The sequence below is a fragment of the Ambystoma mexicanum genome, chromosome 6p (genome assembly GCF_040938575.1).
Source record: "Ambystoma mexicanum isolate Mex_15411 chromosome 6p, UKY_AmexF1_1, whole genome shotgun sequence".
NCBI classification, from domain to species: Eukaryota; Metazoa; Chordata; class Amphibia; order Caudata; family Ambystomatidae; genus Ambystoma; species Ambystoma mexicanum.
Window position 1 is genome coordinate 161,982,449 of NC_090935.1, and position 24,732 is coordinate 162,007,180.

A 24,732-nucleotide genomic window follows, 5' to 3' on the forward strand; every position below is an offset into this window, starting at 1 on the left:
CCATCTCGCTCAAGCCTTGCATTGTGAAATTGCTGGAATCTCTTGTCTCGCCTCTTTTTTGGAGCACTCATCTTTCTTGAATCCGTTCCAATCCGGTTTCCATCCTGGTCAAGGTATGGAGAGTGTGTTGGTATCGGTGCATGTCTATCTCTGCTTACTGGTTGACAGAGGCAAGGGGACGGACCCGATTTTGTTGGATTTATCGGCCGCTTTCGATACAGTCGACCATCAGGTATTAGTTGATTGTCTTGCATTGGCTGGCCTGTCGGATCAGGTTTTGGCCTGGTTCGCCTCCTTTTTGGCTGGCCGCAGCCAGACACTGACACTCGCCTCCTTCTCCTCAGACACCTCATCTCTGCAGTGTGGAGTCCCCCAGGGATCTGCCTTATCCCCAGCCCTTTTTAACATCTACATTCAGTCTCTTGTACCGCTCATCCACTCTCATGGTTTCAGGTGCTACTCCTATGCTGATGATACCCAAATCATGTCTGGTTGGACTCTACCCAACCGGGCCTAGCGTTTCAGCTTAGGGGCTGCTTACTGGCAGTGAGCAAGTGGATGGGCGACAATTTGCTGAAATTAAAAGGGGACAAGAAGGAGGTCCTTGTGGTGTACCCCTCTGACGGTTCTCATTCGGTTGCTTCCTCTCCTGCTTCGACTTGGTCCCTGGCTTTTTGGCCCACCGGGTTGGTCCTCACCCTACGCCAGTGCTCGAGGTAAAAAACCTGGGGGTTATTTTTTCAGCTTCTTTGTCGGGCCCATTTGTAGGGCGGGGTTTTTCCAACTCTGAGTCAAAGTGTTACTGTTCCTTCCTATCCAGTTTAGGCCTGTTGTAACGGCCTTAGTCTTGAGTCAACTAGATTATTGTAATTCTGTCTTTTTTTTGGCCCAGCCCTTATCTTTACTTCATCATTTGCAGCTCCTCCAGAACTATGCGGATTGTATCTGTACAGGTACGCCGTACGGTGCCCATAATTTCCCCTGTTCTCCATTCCTTACACTGCCACTCCAACGGGTTTGCTTTAAGTCCTTGGTGTTAGTTCACTGGGCTTTTTATGGATCAGAAACAGAATATCTACAGGAAAGGTTCCGTCCTTATGTGCCCTTTCAAACTACACTCTAAGGGATCCTGTCTTCTTCCGATCCCCCGCTATCAGTTTGAGCGGGTGCGTGGTGGTTCCTTTTCAGTTGCAGCTAAGTTATGGAATTCTTTGCCTGTGTCACTTCGCGCTACCAAGAATCTCCTTACCTTTCGTCGGCTTTTAAAAACACATTTGTTCTAAACAGTCTTGTCAGCTAGTTTTTAAAACTCCCTGGATCATTTTAGTGCCAAGATGCTACGGCGTACGTGCGCTCTATAAATGTGACTAACATAACATAACAAAGAAAACAAAGCAAGAAGGGGGTGCAGGAAGCACCTGAAAGTAAAAGGCTGGAAACAAAGAAACTGATGGGTGTAATGCAAGAGACCTTGTTGAACTGTGTAAAGAGGGCCTACACTTGGGGAAGGGAACCACTGAGAGACCTGGCCAGAACTGTTTATTTTTTCTGTGGGGAATTGAAAGAGTCCGAATTTGGGGAAGGGAACCCCAAGAGACACAAGGATATTGTAAACTTTGTTGATTTGCTGCAAGAGCCCTGCATGGAAGGTTGTAAGGGCTCCCCTTTTAAATTGAACTATCCTGCACTGGCAGAACTACACCCATTGGGAAGACTATCTGAAACCAGCTGTGGTTTACGTTTCCTTTTCATTGAACCACTATTTTTCCTTTTTAGAGACTTCCCAACACATTTTTGTAAAGAGTGTGGGCAAGAACAGGTTTAGACACAGACAGATTATTGTTTTGGACTTTCAGACATCGACAGCCCTTAGAAACATCAGCTAAGGGAACTATCCTTTTAGAGTTGGGGCCATTTAGGCATTACACCAACCCAGGAACCTTAGTGTCACGGTTCACCCTGCTCGCTTGTCTCGTGCCCATGTCACCCGTCCACATCCTTCTCGAAGGGTGCATATTCCTTGTTGCTTCCCTCCTACGGCATCTACCTTTTTCCAGCATTGGAGGTTGGCAGGGAAACATTCAATGCTTGCGCGTCTTTCATGCCCCTATGCTAGGCTGAGTTCCTCTGCGGCACTCAGCATCTCCCGTCACGGTCATGTGACTGTTGGCTCGCCCCGCGATACGGCTTGCACCTTTTGCAGCAGCATAAAACACTCCCGCCTCCATTGGCCCGGCGCTTCCGATTAAAGTCATTACTTGCGCTATGGTTTGTACATTTCCTGAATTATTTGACATCTACCTTTGTCTTACGGACTGCCTTTGCCCTGTGATTCTGCTGTGACACCACTCGCACGTCAAACGAACCCTCTGCTCGCTTAAGGACTATCTCTGTCTTGCTGTTTTGGGAAGTCTGCCCGCTCATTGTCCACTTCCTCAGTCCACCCTGTGGAACTCACCTGTCATTCTTCTCGAAAACCGTTTCTTTCTGGTAACAACTCCCAGAATCCATTCTCGGCACTACAAACATTTTGGAAATTTCAGCCCACTAAACATTGGACGCCCTGCTGTAAACCCACGTGCACCATCCTGTTACTAGTGCAAACCTAGTGCCGCTCAGGTTTAGTCTCCTACTAACTAACCTTTCCTCTCGTTTCACCTTGTGTAGTGAATGGATCCCTACCTACGACCGGAGTACCCTCAGTATTCTCATTGCGTAAGAAAACTGGGCTATTTTCATCTCTTTTTGATTCAATTCAGTAGAGCTATGTGTAATATTTCCTTATCTCACTGGCTCTTAGATTCCTGAGGGTAACACGAGCAACCATATACAGGACAGCCCTCTTCGCCCGCATTAGTAGTTTAGTTCCTTCTCTCAGTGTTGCATTACTTCTGGTTTTTGAGACCTCACTCCAATTAGCTCTCCTTTCTTGCAGGCTTGCAGTGTTTTGGTGTTCTTTCCTGCTCTTTCAACTGATTTGCTCCTCTGCTTGTGTGCTTTTCACTAAGTAGAGGGTTGTATCATTGGAAAGAATGCCCTCAAGTGAGGAGACCTGGGCCAGTGTCGGTCCAGGTTATCCAACGCTGCAGGGTGTTCCTTCATCTCCCATTCCGTCTCAGGGTGAGTACTGACACTTAGTAAATAAAGGTTTTGAAACTAACATCTTTGAGTCTGTCTCTCTCTTGATACCATGCCTGTCTCACACAAAAAAGTAGATGCCCTATATAATGCCCTACTGAAAATTAAACCGGAAAGGTGAAGCACCATTCGATACAATATCGTTCAACAAATTAGCTTGAGTGGATTTCTCACTGAATTATGACGTAAAAGTATCACAGTACCAATCAACAATCAAGGTAATCATTTGGAACCAGACAAATACAGGCTACTCGCCATGCTTGATGCGCCAGGGAAAATATTTGCGAGAATCCTTTTGGAAGAACTAAATGCTTTGACTAAGAACAACAGGATTCTTCTTCTCAACCAAACTGGATTCAGCAATGGGCACTCTACCATCGACAACGCTAACACACTGGTCTCGGTGATAGAATCCGCCTGGAGGAGACGCAAACTGCCTGTATATGTTGCATTTGTAGATTTTAGCGTCACATTCGACACCAGAAACAGAAATTGTAAATTGTAGACAAAACTAAAAGAGTGGGGTCTACCTTATGGAATCTTAAATATCATAAGCTCATTATATTCCAACACTTCTACCAGAGTCAGACTAGATGGAAAAGGCATCCTTACTGAATCCATACCAACTAGGCCAGGCTTAGAACAAGGCTGAATTCTGGCCCATTACTTTTTAATTTATACATGGCCAACCCATCATTATCCCTGGCTTCCCCTACGGCATACCCTTCCGTCCTAGGCTGGGTAAAATCAATGTAGGCTGGTTGGGCTATGTGGGTGACCTCCTTTTGTTAAGCTATACTCCTAAAGGCCTCAAGAGTTCGATAACACAAATTTCCAACTATGCCAGCAATTTTAACCTCAAGATTAACACCTCAAAAACAAAGATCATGACGTTTAACAACAGTAAGAAAGCACCTCTAATTCTGCAATAAAATGTCAACTGCATAAACAGCCTTTAGAACAAGAGATGCATTATAGATATCTTGTCGATATCACCGATAGTCTCTCATGAAGGCCACACGTGGCGACGCTGGAAAATGATATTTACAAAGTACTAGGCGCAACCCACTGATTTGTGAACACACATGGTGGTTACTCTCGTTCCATTTTCACCATATGGAAGTCAAAGATTGTGCCTAAATTAATGTCTGGCATAGAGGTATGGGGAAACAAAAACATCCCTTTTCTCAATAAGATGGAAGCCACCTGCTTGACATCACTGTACCATCTGCCGACAACACCCTGTACAATTCTTAAGTAATAAATGTTTGTTAAACTCCTAACTTCAATCAGGGCTACCTGCTTTATATTATATAAAAAACAAACTGGCTCGCTCGGAAGATGACTCTTCATAATAAGATCTGTAGAGAAGCTACGAAACCTCATTAGCTGGCGAACATCAGCACACAAATTGTTGAAGAAGGAAAATGTGGAAACAAAACATGAACATCACCAATGACAATAAGACAAGCCTCGAATTTAAAAATCTTGTGAAAAGGAAGTTGCGGGACTGGGATCGTGCGCAAAACTGCACAGATTCAGCGACAAAGTGCAGCAACACCGCTTATATGGGAAGTCGGGACCCAGCACTAAGAATGCCAAATCACCTCACAGCCTTTCCTAACTCTTATGTGCGTTCCATTTACCTGAAAATACATTTTTATTTGGTGGACATATTGGAGGCAATTGGAGCCAATTTGGGTGTAACTAGGGTGAGTCGTAACTGTAGACTTTGCAGATCAAATGAACACCTCCTCAGCGGCTGTTCTAAGACGCAACTCCTGAAGAAGCACGCTCTCTCTGCGTCTGGGGTTATGGAGTTGCAGTATGAAGATTGCAAACATTTATGGTTTGAATTTTTTGAAGTGCAAAATATTCTACTTATTTATCATTTAATTAAGACATGGACAATTATTCAGACTTGGATAGATAAGGCACAGATATAAGTCACATCACTAAAATGGCTAGCTGAGAAATAATGGGCGATTGTATATTCATGGATTAGTCTAAGGGAATGTATTAATGAATTATTAATGAAACCTATTAATTGGTATAAAAAAGTCATAAACAAAGCTAAAATATAATTAACAAAAATGTATTTGAAGGTTCTTGATAGGTCGGGGCCAAATATAGGAAAGACAGTCAATGTAAAGTCGTGGGTATGTCATGTTCATTGGAATCCATTTGCACAGCTCCAGAGTGAATTTACACAAACGCTGAAAGTGGTAAGCCTGGAGTACCTGCTAGTTAGAGTCAATGTCTTATCCAAATGGGAAGAAGCATATCCTTTTCACGAGGAAGAGACGCAAGTATATGCAACTACATCCCTACGTTTAGGGTACCAGTGAGCATCAAAATAGAGAGAAGGGCCCACTTTACGGGAAAGTCAATACAGACCTATGCCAAATCCTAATTATACAACAAACGCTCCATTACTCCCATCACCCACAATCAGTGAGGTTTGTAGAACACCAAAATGGGATCCTTCAGGGGAAAATTAGCTACAATATGTGCAGAAACGGATTTAGTGTACAGAGGCACTACCATTAGCTTCAATGAGAATATTGAGAACTGCCAATGGAAACAATTGATTAAGCCCTTTAATCAATAGCAATACTGACCGACCCAGTGCAGTTAAAGGATAATGCTGCTTTCAGGAAGTCTTACCCTAAATTCCAACAACAACCGTTCAGCATTCCAACCGAGGGGACCGGCTCTAAATAAGGAAATATAAGAGAAAAAATTGTCTAAGTGAGCGGTGGATTGGCCGCTATGAAATGCTACCGACCACGGGGACTGTTGTCCACTGTAGAGAAGCACCAACCTGGATGCATTTGGTCTATTGCTAGGCTGTAGAGCCACTAAACATTCCAAAAGATGGGGACACCATTCTTACAGTGTCTGACGTTTAGTGTCATAATACCTCTCTTGCTTGCTTGGGTCTCTGGGGAAAAAGCATGTTGAGACATTCATGTCAGGAAAGTGAACATACAGATTGGGATGAGGCCTGCTCAATACCATGGGCCAGACCAAGAATTAGCCATGGTGGAACCGTAGAAATAGTATCTTGGCAGGGCGAAACCTGAGGAACTAATTCATTGGAAAGTGGAATAGATTACTACCTCAAGGTTATCCAGCAAGCCAAAGGGTGTCAATTTTGGCAAGATCACTCTTTGCGTTCTGATGAGTCTCTGAAGTCTGGCAAAGGGAACACTTGTGTAGTGGGCCTGAAACAGTTAACATACGGGCAATGAGCGAATGAATGTGAAAAACAAAAAAAAAAATTAAATAATGCGTGTGTGCTTGGCTGCTTCTATAATAATGTAACAATATGAATTGCTCTGATGCTGGAGAGTTTCAGCAAACTGGATGAACTGTCTAGCTCCAAAGTGGGTGGCATGGCTGCAATGTGCTATTCTGTGCCAAGTCCCTGGCTCTCTCTGAGGGTGACGAATAGCCTGAAACATCTCGAGTGGTACTGGTTAAGATGTAAATAAAATTGTAGGGCACTGCAAAACCACTGGACAGAAGGAAATAAAGGAGAGTTGTCTAAAATTAGCAGGAAGCCACCAGCCCAAAGGAAATCCTGCAGATCACCAGCATATGCATCCGTGATCACTGATCAGAGATCAGTCAGAGTAAGAGAGGATGGCTTGCCCAGCTCTGTAGAGATGTGAATCGGTTAAGCCCATGTGAAGGAGATGACAGAGCAAAGTCTGATCGAGAGACCGCACAGATCAGGCACAGAAAAGGAACGTGTGATGGCCATGAATATTCCATGTATCTACTTCTCACACTACATCCTTGCTAGCTATGCGTATGCGTATTAGACTGTTCATATCATGTGTATTTGATTAAAGTGTAAAAGTAGACGTGAACACTCTGGGTCCGAGGTGGTCATTTCTTCCATCTGTGGCTTCATTTCACGATCTAGACCAAAGAACGGTCGTAAGAAGCAGCCTATACCATCTACAGACTGCTGAAAGCAATGAAACTCAGTTAAAGACAGCTTGCTAAGAAAGCACCAGATTCAGAATATGCTATCACCAAGCCCGAGACAAAAACAGGTAGAAAGCCTAAATCTAAACCTACCAAAGCTGTGACCAAAGTAGTGAAAGATCTGTGACGACCAACCCTCCCTAAACAATTACCAGAATATTGTGCCAGACTGGTGGAAAGAGAATGGTGCACTTTCAGCATAGAATGCTGTCGGGAGATTTCCCGGGGGACGGCAGGGCCGTCCGCGGACCTCCGGGGCTGCGGAGGCCCCAACTCTTCCTGTGTCCCAAAAGGAGCATAAGGCACACACAAGAGCAAGGTTTGTACTGCTGTTTATTACAGAAATAAGCAGGGACGAACTCTCAGACCAAATGTATCCGGGAGGCTCTCATCAGTGAGCTTGCAGGCCCTTTTTACCATTGTATGACGCGCAACGTGCGTGACCTGGGAAAACTATCCCCAAAACCTTGCGCCACTTCGGGTGGCTCCCCGAGTGGTAAGATCAGTATAGTTACCTATATGAAAGATTGTTATTGGGTGAGGAAGGTTCATGTGGTACGCTTGGGCCGTCTCTAACAATTTCTACAACAATTTTTTTTACAAGGGGACACTTGGTGATTGGCTAGACTATATTGGCGTCATGATGCGTCCCTCGTATTCTGATTGGTTCATCCGTGAGCCCCCAAGCCTGGGATCATCGTTGTTTCCAGCTCGCGGTGTACCTGGTGCTGGCAACAATGTGTGACTATGTTTCAGCGGCGGACAATGGACAGGTCTGACTATTGGCTAATCTGCATGTCTTTCCCATCACTGTAGGTGTCCAATTTGTCACTTTGTTGTTGCAGACTGTGTCCCAGACGTGAGACCCTAGCGCTTTTCTGTCCCGTAGGCTTTGGCATCATATCAGGTTGGCTTGGTCACGTGTGGTGAGACCGTGGCTGGAGCAGAATTCTGAGCATTTGATTTGTATTTCAACTCTGAGGAGCGTTCAGCAGTGTCAGGTGTAACCTTGGAGCGGGGAGCGTGGCATGTAGATTGCAACATCGCGGCCTTGGTTGTTGGCTCTCAATGGGGCTCGTTCTGCGTGATTAGCGCTTTGCAGTTTTGTCTGAGAGGCTTCTGCCTGAGGACTCTTGCTTTGCCGCCTACCTGGGCCTAGCTTCTGGGTGGCGGTACATGATCCAGTATACAGAGGTCGCGAGGGGCAACAGAGTGTCATATGCATTAGTAGATATGTAGGGTGGCGTCTTCATGGCGTTCGTGGCGAGGAAGCGTCTGCAAGCATATACACACGAGCTCTTCGGGCATCTTGCATTTCTGCCGTGCTGTAGGTGGCCCATGTGGAAAATAAAACGATGCATGTCTGTGGGTGTATACGGTCCTCTGTGTTATAGCACCGAGTATGTTCTTCGTGTAGGTTGGTGTGTGAGTGACCGACGTGCGTGGTGGCACGTGTGTTCCTTTCTGTTGGCTATGTCGTCATGGCATCTCCAACGATGATGGCGTTTGTGGTTACTGTCTAATCAAGTTGGTCCATAAAGTCGATGTCAGTTCCACCTGAGGTTCCCACACGTGGTTTCATTAACGGGCAGGCTCCCAGGCCGTGTGGGGCGCGGCCACAGTGGATCTTGACGTCTGGTGTGGAGGTGAGCGGGTCGAATTCTGCTCGCTGGGGTGCTTGGGCCGTGACGTCCTAGGCCATGGTTTGGATGAGAATGGGGGGGAAGGGATTCTCCCATTTTCCCTCTTCAATTCCCTTTAAGAAAAACCTGTTCTGCACAGCTTCACTGAGAGTAGTGTTTATGTGTACACACCAAAAATTCTATACACGTTGGCTAAGCAATTTACTACACAACATCAATTTCTACCTCTATCTTGCTACTTGGTACTACGATAATCAGTTCAATCACTAACATTCTTTCAGTAAAAATGTAACGAAACACAAAATAAAACTCGATGGCTTTTCATCTGGGTGGTCGTCCACGGGACGCCATCGGTGTCACAGGGCGTGTGATTGTCACTTCCACTATGCCAATTGATATCTTAAAATTTTAACAGTGATTTACTACAATTACCACAGTGAAAAACATACCTCTTAAATACTTCTGCAGGAGCCTCTGAAGAGCAGTTCCTATGAAAACAAAAGAAATACTGCAGGGACAACAGCCCATTTGTAAAACTTAATTTATACCCTGGAAAGACAGAGGTTTTAAATACAAATTCAGATTTTACTAGAACACCAGACATAACTGATGGTCAGATTTACGATTTTGCTTTTCCCACTTTAGGGATGATGTCCAATGAAATTCAAGTTCTTGGTTTCTTGATTTGTGCAATCTCAAACATGTTACATCAAATGTCCATTTCAGTTGGTGTCTTTGAAGAATGTAGCGTGGCATCCTGTGATAACGCCCACTTCAATTGTTTTCAAATAATTGGAAGGGATTTGAAAATGATCTTTCACAGGAATTATTTCATATTTGGGAATTAGTGGGAGTATATGACACACAACATAATTCCTGGATTTACCCCTTTGTCACATAGTCGATCAAACACCCGTCACCAGAATAAAGTTAAAGGGTTTCATTAAGCAATAATAAACATAATACGTTTGCATGGAAATTTTTCTGGATAGCTGTTACATAAGATTCTTGTGAAACAATCTGTGAAATCAGGATTAAATAGACAGCAACAAGAAAGGCACACAGAAAGTTCCAAATTGGAAAGTCTTCTGTTCAGTGATTTAGAGTTCAGTTATTATACTGTCTTCTGGGGATCGCAAGGCCTCTCTGCCTTGCTCATGATTTTTGGGTTCACTATTTGCTTGGTGTCCCAAAGGGCCTCCCCTTATTGTGTCTCTCCTTCTCTTATTCACACTCCTCTTCCTTGGCCAATGGTCCCTGTCCCTCTGTTACACACACCTTCTTATGGGGATCACTTTCTTTTTCTCTCTTCACAGTATGTTATGTTAAGCTTATTTCTAAAGCGGACTGTCACCAAAGGTATCTTTGCGTTAAGAGAACAGGCAAGAACCAACCAACAAAACCAAAAACCTAAAAGAAAACTAGAACAAAAAAGCAGTGAAAGCATGCCTAAACGCCAAGCTAATTGCTGTAGATCTCAAAAGATTGGGAAATGAATTCCATAATTTTCCAGCCACAATAGAAAAAGCTTGGCCATCAGTTTGCATTAGGCTGAACCGAGGAACCGAGACACTTATCCTGGGACCATAGACACCTACTAGGAACATAATGCAAATACTTGGTTTGCAAGTACTCCGCATCTTGCACATAAAAAGCTTGATGCATGATACACAGTAACACAGACGGTTTCTCAACAGCGAGCCAATAAAGTTGGCAATGGACCAGTGAGATAAAGGACCCAGAGGGGGAGCCAGTAGCAACCCTAGTTGTCTGATTCTGCACAAGCTGAAGACGATGCATCACATATTTAGGCTGAGCAAGGTAGAGTGAATTATAATAATTAATTATACTCAATACCAATGCCGCAATCACCGTGGCATGTAGTGAAACTGGGAGGAAAGGCAGAATTGTCCTCCAAATTATAAATTGAAAATAGCCAGATTGACAGACTGTGCTAATCAAAGCCTCCATTGAAAGAAGAAACAATCTTCACCCAAAGGTCTTTCACCACTGAAATAGGAACATGAAGAGGACTCAGTGAAGAATTGCAAAAAGCAGAGGCCCAAAGAGAAGCAGAGGAAGAAGCAGACACAACAACCAGGATTTCCGTCTTGTCCTCATTCATCTTCAGCCAATTGTCCACCATTCATTGGCTTCCCGACAGCCCTCTTAGCTGAGATGGATAAGTAGGATCTTTCCAATTAAGCTGGATAATAATCTGAGTGTCATCAGCAGAGGAGCAGCACCAGGGAGGGCTTCACAACAGTCAAAGAAAGGGGCAATAGAAAGAATTTGGGTTCTGTCAGCCAGAAAAGATGAACACCAGGAGAGAATGGGACCAGAGAGAGCAGCATTGGATAGACAGGTCAATAAAATGTGATGATCAACGGTGTGGAAGGCGGCTGACAAATCTAACAAGATCAACCGTCCACTTAACCTTGATCCGCCATCCGTGTCAAGTCGTCCATTACAGATACAAGGACACTCTTGCTACCCCGGCCAGGCCTGAACCCCACCTGAAAAAAAACAAAGAAAGAAGAATCTTCAAGAAAAGAAGTTAGTAAAGGAGAGATAAGAGACTCCATAAATTTCATAAGGTAGGAAAAAAGGGAGATATGGTGGAAATTTGCAGGAATTGTGGCATCCAAAGATGGCTTCTTCAACATAGGCATGATCAAGGGCTGGTTTAGAACAGTCGGGACCATGCCTTCAGCACACTGAAAATTCACTTCTTGAGCAACCCATGGAGCCAGCTCTGGCATAATCTCCTTGAGCACTTTAAGTGTAATTGTTTCCAATGAGGAATATGATTTCAATTTGCCAGTAGCTGCCAGAATATCCTCAAGTGAAAAGATGGGAAATTTGGAGCAAGAGTGAGAGGATGGAAGTGCTGGCTCCTCAGACAGAACCTGACTGGGTCTAGGAGAAGAGTTCATATTTATTTGCCGGATTTCTTCAATTTTTTGTATAAAGAAATCCTGATAATGTGTCACAGAGAGCCTGGGAATGAACAACCCTCACTGGCAAGACAGAATGAGAGGACAATGAGCGTACCAAAGAGAACATATTTATTTACAGTATTTCCAACCTGCAAGGTATAATAGCAGCGCTTAGCCTCACGAATCACACAAGAGCGCTTGAAGGTGTCCTTAAATTCAGATTTAGCAGTTGGGCAGTACTAAGACCACCACTTACGTTCAGCCCTCCTGGATTTCAGATGCAGATCTTTCAAGTTACTATTGAACCAAGGTTCTGATGGCCGTTTCTGACTCCTTGTCAGGAACAATGGCGTTAGGCTGTCAGCAGCAACCAAATAATCTTGAGCGAGAGAACAAAAGTTCGTAGTCTCAATGAAGCCACAGTGATTGAAGATAGAAAAAGCAATCCTGGCTGTTTCCACCAAGTGCCATTTGCGTTGAAACGCAGGAGGCAGAGTAGAGACAACAGAAACCACCTAGGATTTAGTATCTTACCCAGAATGTATGTAGGACCACAAACAAAATGTATAAGATCAAGAACCTGAATTGCATTAAAGAAATGTGAAGAGGAATCCAAAAAAAGGCTAGAGCCTAAATAAAAATCCCCGGCCAGCACCAAGTTGGTAATGCTGGTCTGAAGCCTGGCTGCAAGTTTCAGAAACAAATCAAAGAAGCCAGATTCTACACCAGGAAGATGATAAACTATTAAAATAGGTATAACATACGACGCAGAGACCACAAAATGAATCAATAAAGCTTCAGTTTTCAGGCAACAAATTAATAGAGGGGTCAGCAGGGTAAGCTGAGAGTTAAAAATCAATGCTACCCCCACCACCTGGATGTAGCGAGTTCCGATCTAATCAAAGGATACTGCATAGGGACGGAAGAGCCTGCTTAGGTTCGGGACCAGATGACTCTCTAAGCCAAGTCTCTGTTACACAGATGATATCAGGCTCATGCTGGATAAGAAAACCATTACATGATATAGCATGAGAACCCAATGAGCGTGCATTAACAAGGAAGCACTTAAAAACATCACTTACAGGTATCCACACAGATGCACTACTAGGATCAGTGTACACCAAACCATGAGGAAATACTGTCAGGTGGTGCAAGTTGAAGCAGCACATCACGGGCCATCAAGATGTAAGCCAACCGAGTATCTGCTTCAATAGGATTTTCCAGCCATGGCCCAGCCGGCACACAAACGAGCACAGACGGGCTGGACTTTGGTGTGACTTCGGTGTGCGAGGACCATTCTCGCTATGCTTCTGGCCATATGGCCATACGTCAGCACATGGTATTGGCCTAGCCTAAACCACCCCACTGCTCTTACTAGAGAGCGAGAACAGACCGCATAAATCGTGTCTCGTCCAGGGGGAAGGCAGGTTAGGCCACTCAAAGGAAGCCAGGCACCTTCCAGACCGCGTGTGCGGTTTACAAAGAACAAAGAAATTAATAAATAGGAAGGTAGAAATAAATCAAAAGAAGATGCTAAAGTAAAATAAATAAATTGGCATCCAGTCAGCCGCCCCCTCGCTAGCCAAACTAAAAGGAAAAAAGAAAAAAAAAGAAAGAGAAACCAATATTAAAATAACATGGGCAGTCACTGGCTGTATCGGTACGGTAGCACACCCATCTGGATCACAGGGCTCTCCTATTCTGTTACATATCTCCTATTTCGGGGATCAAACTCACTCTCACTGCATTCCCCCACAACCCCCACTCTTTGGGGTTTCTGTCTTCATATCTCCAGGGGCTCTCCTCCCCCTCGCTTGAGCTCACGTCCCATTCTGGGCTCACAGGGATCTCCTCCTTTCTTACTGGGGCATACCCGGGGGTTACGCACAAGAGCACACCCTTCTTCTGGGGTTCAAGGGGCTCCACTTTTCTGGTACACTCCACCTTTCTCAACAAATTCTTCTCAGCTCCCAGCCCAAAAGACCCAGTCAGTGGTTCTTAGCCTCAGTCATACATTTCTCACAGGCTGAGGCAAATGTTTGAATTAATTGGTAAATTGGCTTCCTGTACCAAGCCAAGAGATGGAAGTATTTAAAAGGCTTGCCGCCATCTTGAATTTCTTTCAGTTGGTTCCCATTTTTTTTCCATCTGGTATTTGACTGCTTTTCTGCTCCTGCTGCGTCTCCTGCACAGAAATTATTTTCTGGTGTTTAAAATGCCATCCTAAGGACAGGTAAGCTCCCGCATATGAAACATCTTTTTCCCATTTGGAAAGGGGAAGTGAATATTTCTCTTCTGAAAATGCTGTAGCTGCAAGGGATGGTGAAAACTGATCTCGTTCAAAAGCACTGCTGCTGCAGGGTGGGGGATTGGCATAAATTATGTTTTTCCCTTGAAGGATTCACCCCTGTTGACTACAGGGTCTCTCTGGATGTGCTAGTGTTTCCCCATAGCTTATCTTTTGCTGAATCCATGAAAGATTGCTATTGCAATAGATGAACTATTGCGAGTGGGAGACCAAGGAGGACTGTCCCTACTTGTAATGTTAGACCTCTCTGCAGCCTTTGACACAGTGGATCACAATATTCTCATTGAGTGACTAAGGACAATAGGGACTGCTTCAGCAAGTGCCATTAAATGGTTTACCTCCTTTCTATCAGGATGAGTGAAGTCGGGGGGAGGGGAGGGGTGCCTTTCAGATACACTCCTGCAGTGTTGTGAAGTCCCAAAAGGGTCCTCTCTATCACCGTTGTTGTTTAACCTTTATCTAAGCCCCCTAATGACATCCTGAGCAGCCATAAGGTTAGCGTTCAGTCATATGCAGATGACACTCAGGTATTCCACAGCTCAAATGCCGTAGAAGAATCCATCTCACGGGTTAGCGTTAGCAGTTGTTTGAAAGAAGCAGGATGGTGGATGCCCACCAACTGGATCCAACTTAACATAAACAAGACAGAGGTGATTCTGTCCGGTCTAAAGCACCTTATTAGGTGAGAACAGATGTCCTCCATCACCTTCCTTTTTGCGATCAGAACTGAAGTATGCCTCCAGGGTAAAGCATCCAGGGTGCACATGGCAGAGCAACTTGGGCTGTGAAGGTCAGGCGACAGCCAAAGTGCAGGCCGTTTTTCTAGAACCTGCAGCTCCTTCGGCAGGCCCTTTTTTTATGTTCCCCAAAAAAACCATGCAGCAGTGGTAGGAGCCCTAGTAAATTCCAAATTTAATTATTACAACAGCTTATTGGCTGGGGCCCCTGCCAAATAAATACATCTGCTTCAAAAAGGTGCAAAATGCTGCTGTTAGACTAGTGTTTGGGGTAAAGAAAAATACACCAATATCAGGGCATCGCCATTCAATCCACTGGCTGGCGGTGGAGGACCGGATTACGTTTAAAATTGGATGCACTATTGTTAAATGCTTGAATAATTTAGCTCCTATGTATCTGGGAGATAAGCTAATTGTCATCACCCAATTCAATATCTGCTGACCATCCCTCCAACGCGATGTGTGTCCAGAGGAGAGTGCAGATTTTGGGCCTGAATTATGGAATAGTTTTCCATTGGAGATAAGGAAACTGGAATCTCTGTCCTTATTTCGTTAAAAAAAATAAACATATCCGTAAGCCCGAGAACACAGTATTAAGGGGATGGGGGAGCAATTCTGATGACCTGATTATTCATAACAGAGCTATTCTTGTCATATCAACAACTGCACCTTGATACGATTTGGTTCGTCTAGCAGCTAAGATTTTGTATTTCTAAACCTGATGGCTCTTGGGAGATGTAGTTCCGAATACCCTGTTTCTTTGGGATGTGGTAGTTTTTAACTAGTTGTTCTCTCCAGGGTTTGGGAATAGTTCAGGGCTGGTCCTGTAAATCTTACTAAAAGACAGACCAGGGTCTGTTTGTTTATTTATATAGCGCACCAAACCAGTAGGTATCTGGGGGCGTTAGAGTTACATACAGGCATAGAAGGAGATACAGGTGAAATATATTCAAGAGGTTATTTACATTACACATATTTACAAGGATTACATTACCGATGTTTACAGGGGTGACAGGCTAATACATTCTTTATGTATGCATCGTGAGAGAAAAGCCATGTTTTAGTGTTTTTTTCTAAAACTGTAGTAGGACGGTTCTGATCTTAGATCGACAGGCAGGGAATTCTAGAGTTTAGCTGCCAACACTGGAAAGCTACTTCCCCCTGCATTCTGCAACTTGTATCTGGGAACCTTAAGGCAATGTGAATGTAAGGTTCTGGTAGGTCGTTCCGATGTATTTTTACTGAATTTGTCAGCTAGGTATTTAGAGGCTGAATTAGAGAGGCATTTGTATGTGAGGGTTAAAGATTTAAAGTTGATTCTGAAAGCCATTTAATGCTACATCTAAAAGGCACAGATGTGCTGCATCCTGGGAATGTTTAATGTAGTTCTTAATGCATTATTTTGCAGTATTTGTAATTTGTTCACGTTGTGTTTACTTGACCCTAGGTATAAGGCATTGCAATAGTCTCATTTAGATAAGATTAATGCTCTAGCCAGTGTGATGCAGCTTGCTGTTGAGAGGAATGGTTTACAAGCATTATTAATTTGCAAGTGTATGCTGTGGCAGAAGCTTTGGCATTGACTTGTCTGGTCACGTTTAAGACCAGAGTCAAGATAAAAGCCTAAGGTTTTTACCTCCTTAGATACTTTAATATTGATGCCGTCAATGTTAAAGGAATTAAACTGGTTGCTTAAGTTGTTTAATTATGTTGTAGAACAAATGAGATGAAGCTCAGTCTTTTCATCGTTGAGACAGAGGCCGTGAGAGGCCAGCAATGCTCGGATAATGGAGTACATTTTGTAAATCAAGGTAGAATCGGTGTCATGATTGCCAGTGATGGGAATGAGAATCTGAGTGTTATCTGCATAGTTAGTGTAGGTGACACCCAGACTGTCAAGGTCATCGAAAAGAGGCTTGGTAAACATATTGTGCATCATGGGATAGACACACGATCCTTTTGGTACTCCACAGGTGATTGGTACAGGCTCGGCGGATGCAGTTGGTGAAAAGACAATCAAATGCGGCTGAGAGATCCAGCAGGAGAAGGCGGGCAAGCTTCCCTTTGAGCTTTAGCTTGTCCATTTGATTTGTCAGGTCTATTAGAGCAGATTCTGTACCATGTGTGGGTCTAAAACCCAAACCAGACCCAAAAAGTGGAAGCAATGTTGGCACTTGGACTTTGTCACACCACAGAAAGGCTAATAAAGCAGCTATTTTGAGCATGCAATGTAAAAATACTTAACAGTTAACATGTATTATCTATTATGACCCTCTCCATTTGCTCTTGTGGCATGAAGCGCTACTCTAGGAAGCCATCGAGTAAGCACTAGCATACATCTCTAGTACATTAACTGCCCCCATGTCGTCAGAAGCACCAGTGACCAGTACAGGCTTTTTAATCAATAACACTTTGCAAGCTGGACTTGAAATGCCATGTTTCTTATTACGTCTATGGGCACAAACGCTCCAACCCGCATAGCACTGTAGGCAAATGCGCAATCTCAGTTCATTGAAACCACAAATTCACCTTAGTTAATTTTAAACAAATGCTGACTAGCTTAAGTGTTTGGTATAGTCTTGTACAATGGCAGGCTAGGGGTACCAACGGACACACTTGGAAGCACTCATTTTCTTAGGGTCTTCAGTCTTAAAACTAGGTTATAAACATCAAGAAAGCAAATAATGTTCTGGCATTATTAGTGCAACGTGCAAAGAACGTTATACAAGTTAAGGACTTACATAACTGAATATCAGTAGTCAGTCATTCACTAAAAAAGCCCCACCTTTGCCCTTACAACTCTGTTCACATCATAGCAATAATACAATAGACATCACCCGTGTTCCTCACTTTGTGACCGCTTCGGCTGGACAGCCCACTGGCTAATAACATCTGTTCAACGAGCTGGATCCACGTGGAAGGTGTATGGTCTATGCAACCCCCAAAACCTACCTACTCCACCACCCTTCCACATCAGAACCTGATGCTTTACGCTCGAGCCACAAGGCGAGCCAACCTCTATATACCTACAGTGTAAATCTGGTTAGGTGTAATGCCAACAATTGCACACACAGCTCTCTAGCTTCTAAAGCGTTCATGCTCAAAGCACTGTATGACCAACAGAATGTAATTGCAATGTAATGCTTTTTACGTTGTGCGGATGCCTACGTGCACAGCCTTCGTTCCAGTCAGCTGCAGAACAAGTAGGCCCTACTTTCTCGCAGGGTTACTAGGAAGGGATGTGCTCTTGGTCGCACCCATGCTCCCATGAATTTTGGGCGATGCTGTGGGCTGGGCGGGTAATTTCTTCTTGGTGACTGGAGTTTTGCTCTTGGTTCTGAAAACTTTGTTGGGGTCCAGCTTATTTACGAAGGCGTCGGCCTCATCCAACAGCAAGGCTGGGTTGAAGGTGATGGGTTTGTACATGTTAAACCATTGCTGAAACACACAAAATAGCAAAAGGGGATGAAAGCAAGCCCAATGAGAATATTATGCAAGCTGTCTGGCCTTACACCTTGGCTAGTAAACAATAGCTATGATATGATATGATATTTATAGCGCGCCTATACACAATTGTTTCAAGGCGGAACGAGGCAAGGGAGGGGAACAGAGGGAAGACAAAGACAACAATCGTACTAGGCCAGGTGACATTGAGACTGCGCAAGTGCAGGGGAGGGGAGGGAAGAGGGTAAATGCTGGGGAAGGGGCAGTGCAATACATAGGATCAACAGTAAAGAATACATTAAAAAAATAAAACAATAGGTCTAGTGCGGGCAGCTAGTGGCAAGTGCGAGTGTAAATGCTCTGCTTCAATGCTCTTACATGATGACATCAGTTTAATCACTGAGCTGTAATCGTGTTGTGAACATATTCCCCCCACATGGATCAAAAGCATATAAAGATAGTCCTTTGGAGGGAGGAATGTAGATGAAAACCAGAGACTTGCATGCAATTTGCCATGTATTGCTCTCCTGATTGAACACAATGAGATACTTTCTCTAGAGCAAAGTAGGTAGTGCTTCTTTACAGTATTTACATGGTTTTTGCTGCTTTACAAAACCTGAAGAAGCCTATAGGATCTTTCATATGTTTGTGCACAAATGGAAAGAATCCCCAACGTACTGACAACTGGTATGATAGTCCATAGTCCCCTTTCCTCCATATTTCTGGGACGCCCACCACACAGGGACATGAACACAGTCTTTGGCACAGCACAAACGCTCTAATATTTTAGTCAAACTGCTGAGCATGCATGGAACTATGTCTCACTGTCCTATGCTGTGGTCTCCTGCTTTTCCCGCTAGTCCTTTTTCAATGCAGCCAGAGCAGGCAGGACAGCTGGCTAACTTGGAGGCGATCGTGGAAAGGGGTCTATGGATGTGGAGTATAGACACTAATATGTCAACTATTACACACGCCTATGTACCGTCCCCTTTCCTCCATACTTGTGGGAGATTCCATAGCGGTACTTCGGTGAGGGTGGACATAAACTTTACTCTGAAACAAAGTGTTTTCATAGAACGGCGTGGCCAAACGCAGGCCTCAGCTCTTGAATTAACATGCTTAGCAAATGTGAGCAAAAAGCCAAGCAAGAGACTCAAATATGCGCTTTGCAAGTATTAGGGAGATATTTGCACAACCATCGGGCGAGAGTTGTGTAACAGTCTACCCCAATGCAAGAACCGTACGTCACCCCAAAGGATCGTACATCACCCCAAAGGCACTACCGGACTCTCGAGTGGTAGCTGTAGCAGAGCAGTTAGGCTTCCCTTCCGGAGGGAGGAGGCTAGCAGGGAGGCAATTATATAGCACACTGGTATCCCGAAAAATATACTTTCTTTATAAGGTCACAGATCAAATATTTTGGATAGGAAAAATAAGCAGGTGAAACATAACACAGCAGAGAATATTGAAGATATCAAAATAGGAAATGGTCATTTAAGGCCTAACTCACAGTTTACCATAAAATGCAAGACCCATACCTGGTGGAAGACACTAAACTTAGAATGTCAGATGTGGATACAAGCAGGCTACACGCTAAATAAAAGCATTGTTTATAATCTGTGCAGAGAACACAGTGATAGCAGAGATGTGGGAAACTGAAGACACAGTGTGCAAGGCGTCCAGGAGGGCTGCCAAAGTCCAGGGTATATTTTCATTAAACAGTCGGTAGGCCCAGCAGGGCATATTGCACTCGAAGGAGGGAAACAGTAACAACTCACACTGATATGCAATAAATCATAAGACAGGAGTGCAATACAAAATTGGAAAAGTCCCTAATAAATCAGGGGTAGTCACTACAAATGTATGGCTTGGTGAAGAAACCCGGAGACTCTAGAAAATGTCATAGCGTCACCGGGAGGAGTATTGGGTTTTGCCCCATAGCAACCAATAGAATTAAGGCAGACCTGTGGTTGTGAGGAAAGAGCGAGCTAGATGTCCGTTCAGAACACCCCCAAGAAGAGATTCTGGGCCAGGTTCCAGGCCTAGCATCTCGAGAATAGAATGCAGTCAAACAGGACACAGCCCCAATGCAAGTCAATGGGGAAAAGCGGTTTAAGTCCGCCCTGAGGGTTTTTATATCCCAGACCATAAGGACTCCAAAATCGAGTATCAGGAACATCACAGAACTCAGAGTTTCCACCACTAGTTCCTCAAAACAGTGTTCCAGTACAGAAGAAGCCAACAGTAAGTAAGCACTTCTTTTTACAGGACAAAAAGAAGGATCTGGTCACCTAGGGACTTGTACCCTGAGCAAACGTTGACCCTGCCAGCTCAAAAGAAGAAACCGCCCTTCACAGGAGTGTGAGACACCATCCAGAAGTGGAATCAGCAACGGAGATAGCTTCAGGAAGACTGAGGGACATGCACAAGACAGAACCTGGCAGCAGAGGCGTCGCCAGGTTTGTCTGACGAGTGGGGCCTGAAGCTAATGTAGTTGGGCCCACCGCAATGACATTAACATTTGTGAATGCCCAAACAGTGCTGCTGAGTGGGCATTTACAGATTGGGTTGGCCTTGCCCGCTTGGGCCCCACCCTGAATATGCCTCTGCCTGGCAGCTCAGCAGTCAAACGTGAATAACACACCAGAAAAATACTCCCCTGCAGCGGAACAATAGTGGTTGTGATCCAGGGCACCCAGACAAGCAGATTCGGGCCTCAATACCCTTCTAGTTGGTCGTAGCCAACTACGGGAGAGCCTGCCGGTAAAGAGCAGTCAAATGGCCCGTAACATGGTCCTAGGATGGAAGGCCTGACCCAAGAAGATGGGACAAGAAGCAGGAAAAAGAAGAAGGGGGATGAAGACCCGGGCATACACACATGCACACAAGCTTCACTAAATTATTAGGCTTTTGCTGTGCAAAAGGCTCCATTCTAGTCTTGGTTGTTCTGACAACCCTTAAGTATTGAGTAAAAGGTTATGGGACTAAGGAGGGGTATGGAATCGATTATGACTTGCTTAAGTGCATCTTGAATATGCTACAGTTCCCTGTAAATACTGTGTAAGATGGCCAATGTAAATCACAGAGGTTCCTAGGACCAATTTCTCAAAAAGAAAATCATTTTGACTCAGGACCATATATTTAAAAGCGAGCCCGAAAAAAGCTCATACTAAGCTTAGTTAGACACAAACCTATTAGCTTTTTTTATTGGCTGCTCAAACCTCTTACTGGACCAGTTTAATAAGATTGTTATTATGAGGTTTTCCATGGCAAGGCTCAATCTCTGTAGCAGCATTCACTGGTGGTGAGACTGCAGTACCGAACGAAGCTTGAGGAGAAGCCTGTGTTGGAGATCTATAATGATTAGGAACAGTTGATGGAGTTCTGGTATCCACTGCAGCAGAATCTTAAATGGGAGCAGGTTCAGATGATGGTGATCCCGATGACGCAACCTCTCCACAAGTGAGTGAAGCAGCAGCCTCTGGAGCCACTGGAGTTAAGAGGCTTGGCCTTTCTGCAGGAGGAGATATGAAGCCAGGCTGGATGCCCCTTGCACTTGATGGCTCTCTTAGATGCAAGAATAACTTAATGGGGGATCCCTGCTAACGTGGTTTAAGAGCCGACGTCCTCTAGTATACTATATCTAGGCCCACTCCCTTAGTTTAAGGGAATGGCAGAGTTGATCAGCTACTTTCATTAGGTCGTTTGTCAAAATCTCATGAGGTGACAGCCAATGCTTTTGATTATTACGAATATGGCGTAAGACCAAAGGTAGGACCTCAAGTCATTTGAGATCAGGCTGTTGTCAAACACTCGATAAGCGGGTTTTAGTATAATCTTTTATGCACTCTAATACACTGCTGGATTGGAGACTATAGGCACAATGTAAATGTTGGGTAATATTGGGTAATATTCAAAGATCTGCAGATATCTCAGACGGTTTATAGTGACTTTTGCGAATGTCACATTTTCGAATGCCTTTTTCTCGATGCAAATATGCCAGAAAAAAAAGTATTCTTTTCTTTTTTATTGGGGTTGGGGGGTTCCCCCAAACCCCTGTTTTTTTTATTTACACTTTTTTTTTACTAACTAAACCGAAAAAAACATAAAATAAAAAAAATAAAAACATTCTGAATTTTTTTTTGGCCAAATTTGTTTGAGAAAAAGGCATTCGAAAATGTGCATTCGACAATTTAACTGGATACCATCTCAGACCACTTGGCTTGTAAAGTGTGTGCCTCTATCACTGCCTATTATAACAGGAAGACCAAAATGAGGAAGAATTTTCTTCTCAACAGAAACAGAGTCCACTTTTCTACATGGGTAAGCCTCAATCCACACAGGGAACAAATAAGAGCCATCTGCATATTATGGAATGGGCCCCCGGGAGGACGGTGTGCAGAGGGGAAAGTCTTGACTGCCTGACCAATGTTGTGGCGTAAGCAAATAGGACATGTATTACAATAATTTGTATTTTATGCATTTTTAAAGCGCTCACACAACCCGGGGGCATTGAGGCGCTGTTACAGGAATATGTCTTAGTTGCTTATTTATAACGCGCTTAATACCCCAAGGTTTCTAAGCGCGGACCCGGGGATCGAACCCGTGTTGCTTCGTGTTGTCTTGTTTCCAAGGCGAGCACGTTTCCGCTGAGCTATCCTCCTGGGATAATGTTGAGCTACAGTAGGAAAATAAGGTGCAAACAATCACAGTTAACAATGACTAATATAATTCTTACCAGAATGGGCCACAGATTGAGCCAGACGGGCAAGATCAGGTAAAAGCAATCTAGAAGCTACCAGGCAGCCATTAGCACTGTGCTATTAAGTGCCTTGCATTTGACTATCCAACGGTTGTAGGTTATAGCACAGCATCAAACAAAGCAGCAACATACGGGCTGTTACATATAGGAGTGCCAGCTGACGTTAAGAAGCCATGCTGCTTCAATAGTATGCCAAAGATGTGTGCAGCACCATGGGCATAGCAGGAATCTGTATTAATCATCGCAGATGCTAAAACCCATGCACATGTGAGAGCTATCAACTTGGCAACTTCGATTAATAGACAATTGGAAATCAACATGCTTCAAAAATACCATAGTGTGTACATACTGCATACCCCGAAGTGAGAATCTCTCAGACAAGTACCATCTACGTACAAAATCAGCTCAGGGCTTTGCAAAGGTAAATTTTTCAGATCAATTCTAGGAGTCGACTATCAGGAGGAATAGAAAGTAAGGAAGCAGGATTCATACTTGGTTAGAAGGGAATTGGACCTGTGCTAAATCTTTACCTTCAAAGCCAAAGGTATGACAGCATGTGGCACTGATACAGTAACTGAGTGGCCTAGGACAAAGTGCCGGATTCCTCTACCAGCAGAACAGTCACCAAAACAGAAAGTTAGCAAGTGTCCAGTCCCACTGCAACAATGGGCTTTAGGAATTATAATACAGAATAGGGTGAATTTGGGTCAAAACACCCTGACATCCATCACATTCATCACAACAGAGAGTAAATGGACTTTGGTATTCTGGCAAACCCAAGGCAGGGCACTTTCATGGATCTTCCTCGATTTTGATAAATGTCTCATCCATTTCTACGGACAAAGGAAGGACTTAGAAGTTGACCTGTGAAAATTTAAGAGTTTTACAATTTGAGCATATCCAAGTCTTCCTTTGCGGCGGCAGCCAGCTATACCATGACATCCTCTCATCTAATTAAGGGGTTAGAGATTTAAGTACTGTGAGAAACCGGATGGTATTCTCCCACCCACTCCCTCGGGATCTGCCATTCAGGTGCTCAGGGAAGGGCCATCACTTTCGGCAAGCGAGGGAGGATCACGTGAGTGGAGGGTCATGAGGAATTGGAAGGAGGATACCCAAGGGCGAGACATGGTATTCCCCCCGAGTCCCAAAACCACCCCAATCTACTCTCCCTCAGCCTTTATGGGGTATCTCCAGTCTCACCCCATCTCCCCCTCCCCATTTCTACCAAATACTGAGACAAGGAGAGGCAACTAAGATGAGTAAAGATTACCCATAGGAATAACATGAGGAAAGTAAGGTAAACCTACCATAGAAAGAACTCAAGTTGTCCCACCAATAGAGTCAGGCAGGGTCATGCACTGAATAGTAGCCATTCCCAGGTGACTCCACTTGACTGGTCTTTTCACTATAAAAGGTGTGGTCTGACACAAGCAGAAGAGGGAGTCGACAAACCAGCAGAAGAGCGAGTCGCGAAGAGAGCCGAGGTGCCACAGTGGAACAGAGACCAGAGACCAGGACGCTGAGATGCCGAGGAACTGTCATGCAAAAGGGCAGGTGCGTGGCGAGAGAGCCGTGTCTCCAGCAAGCCAAAAAGGGTCCGTGTGTGGGAACCGAGAGGCATACAGGAGCCCCACAGAGCCTGTGTATGTGAATGCTTATTCTCCTGTGGCAGTGAGACAGCCCAGGAGTGTTCGAGGGGCAGGTGGTGAGACCCTGACCTCGGAACGGAGAGCCGGTGTGAAACGGCAGCGCTGAAGTC

General features: G+C 44.4%; 1 protein-coding gene across 1 annotated transcript in view; it reads right to left on the bottom strand.

Moving 5' to 3' along the window:
• Window positions 1-9,304: 9,304 nt before the first annotated feature.
• The window catches only part of TPGS2 (tubulin polyglutamylase complex subunit 2), a 226,100-nt gene continuing 210,672 nt past the window's right edge, over window positions 9,305-24,732 (bottom strand). The window contains exon 7 of the mRNA XM_069626868.1: window positions 9,305-18,202. Within this exon, the coding sequence (XP_069482969.1) occupies window positions 17,975-18,202 (228 nt within the window). The 3' untranslated portion in view covers window positions 9,305-17,974. The remainder of the gene's footprint in view (window positions 18,203-24,732) is intronic.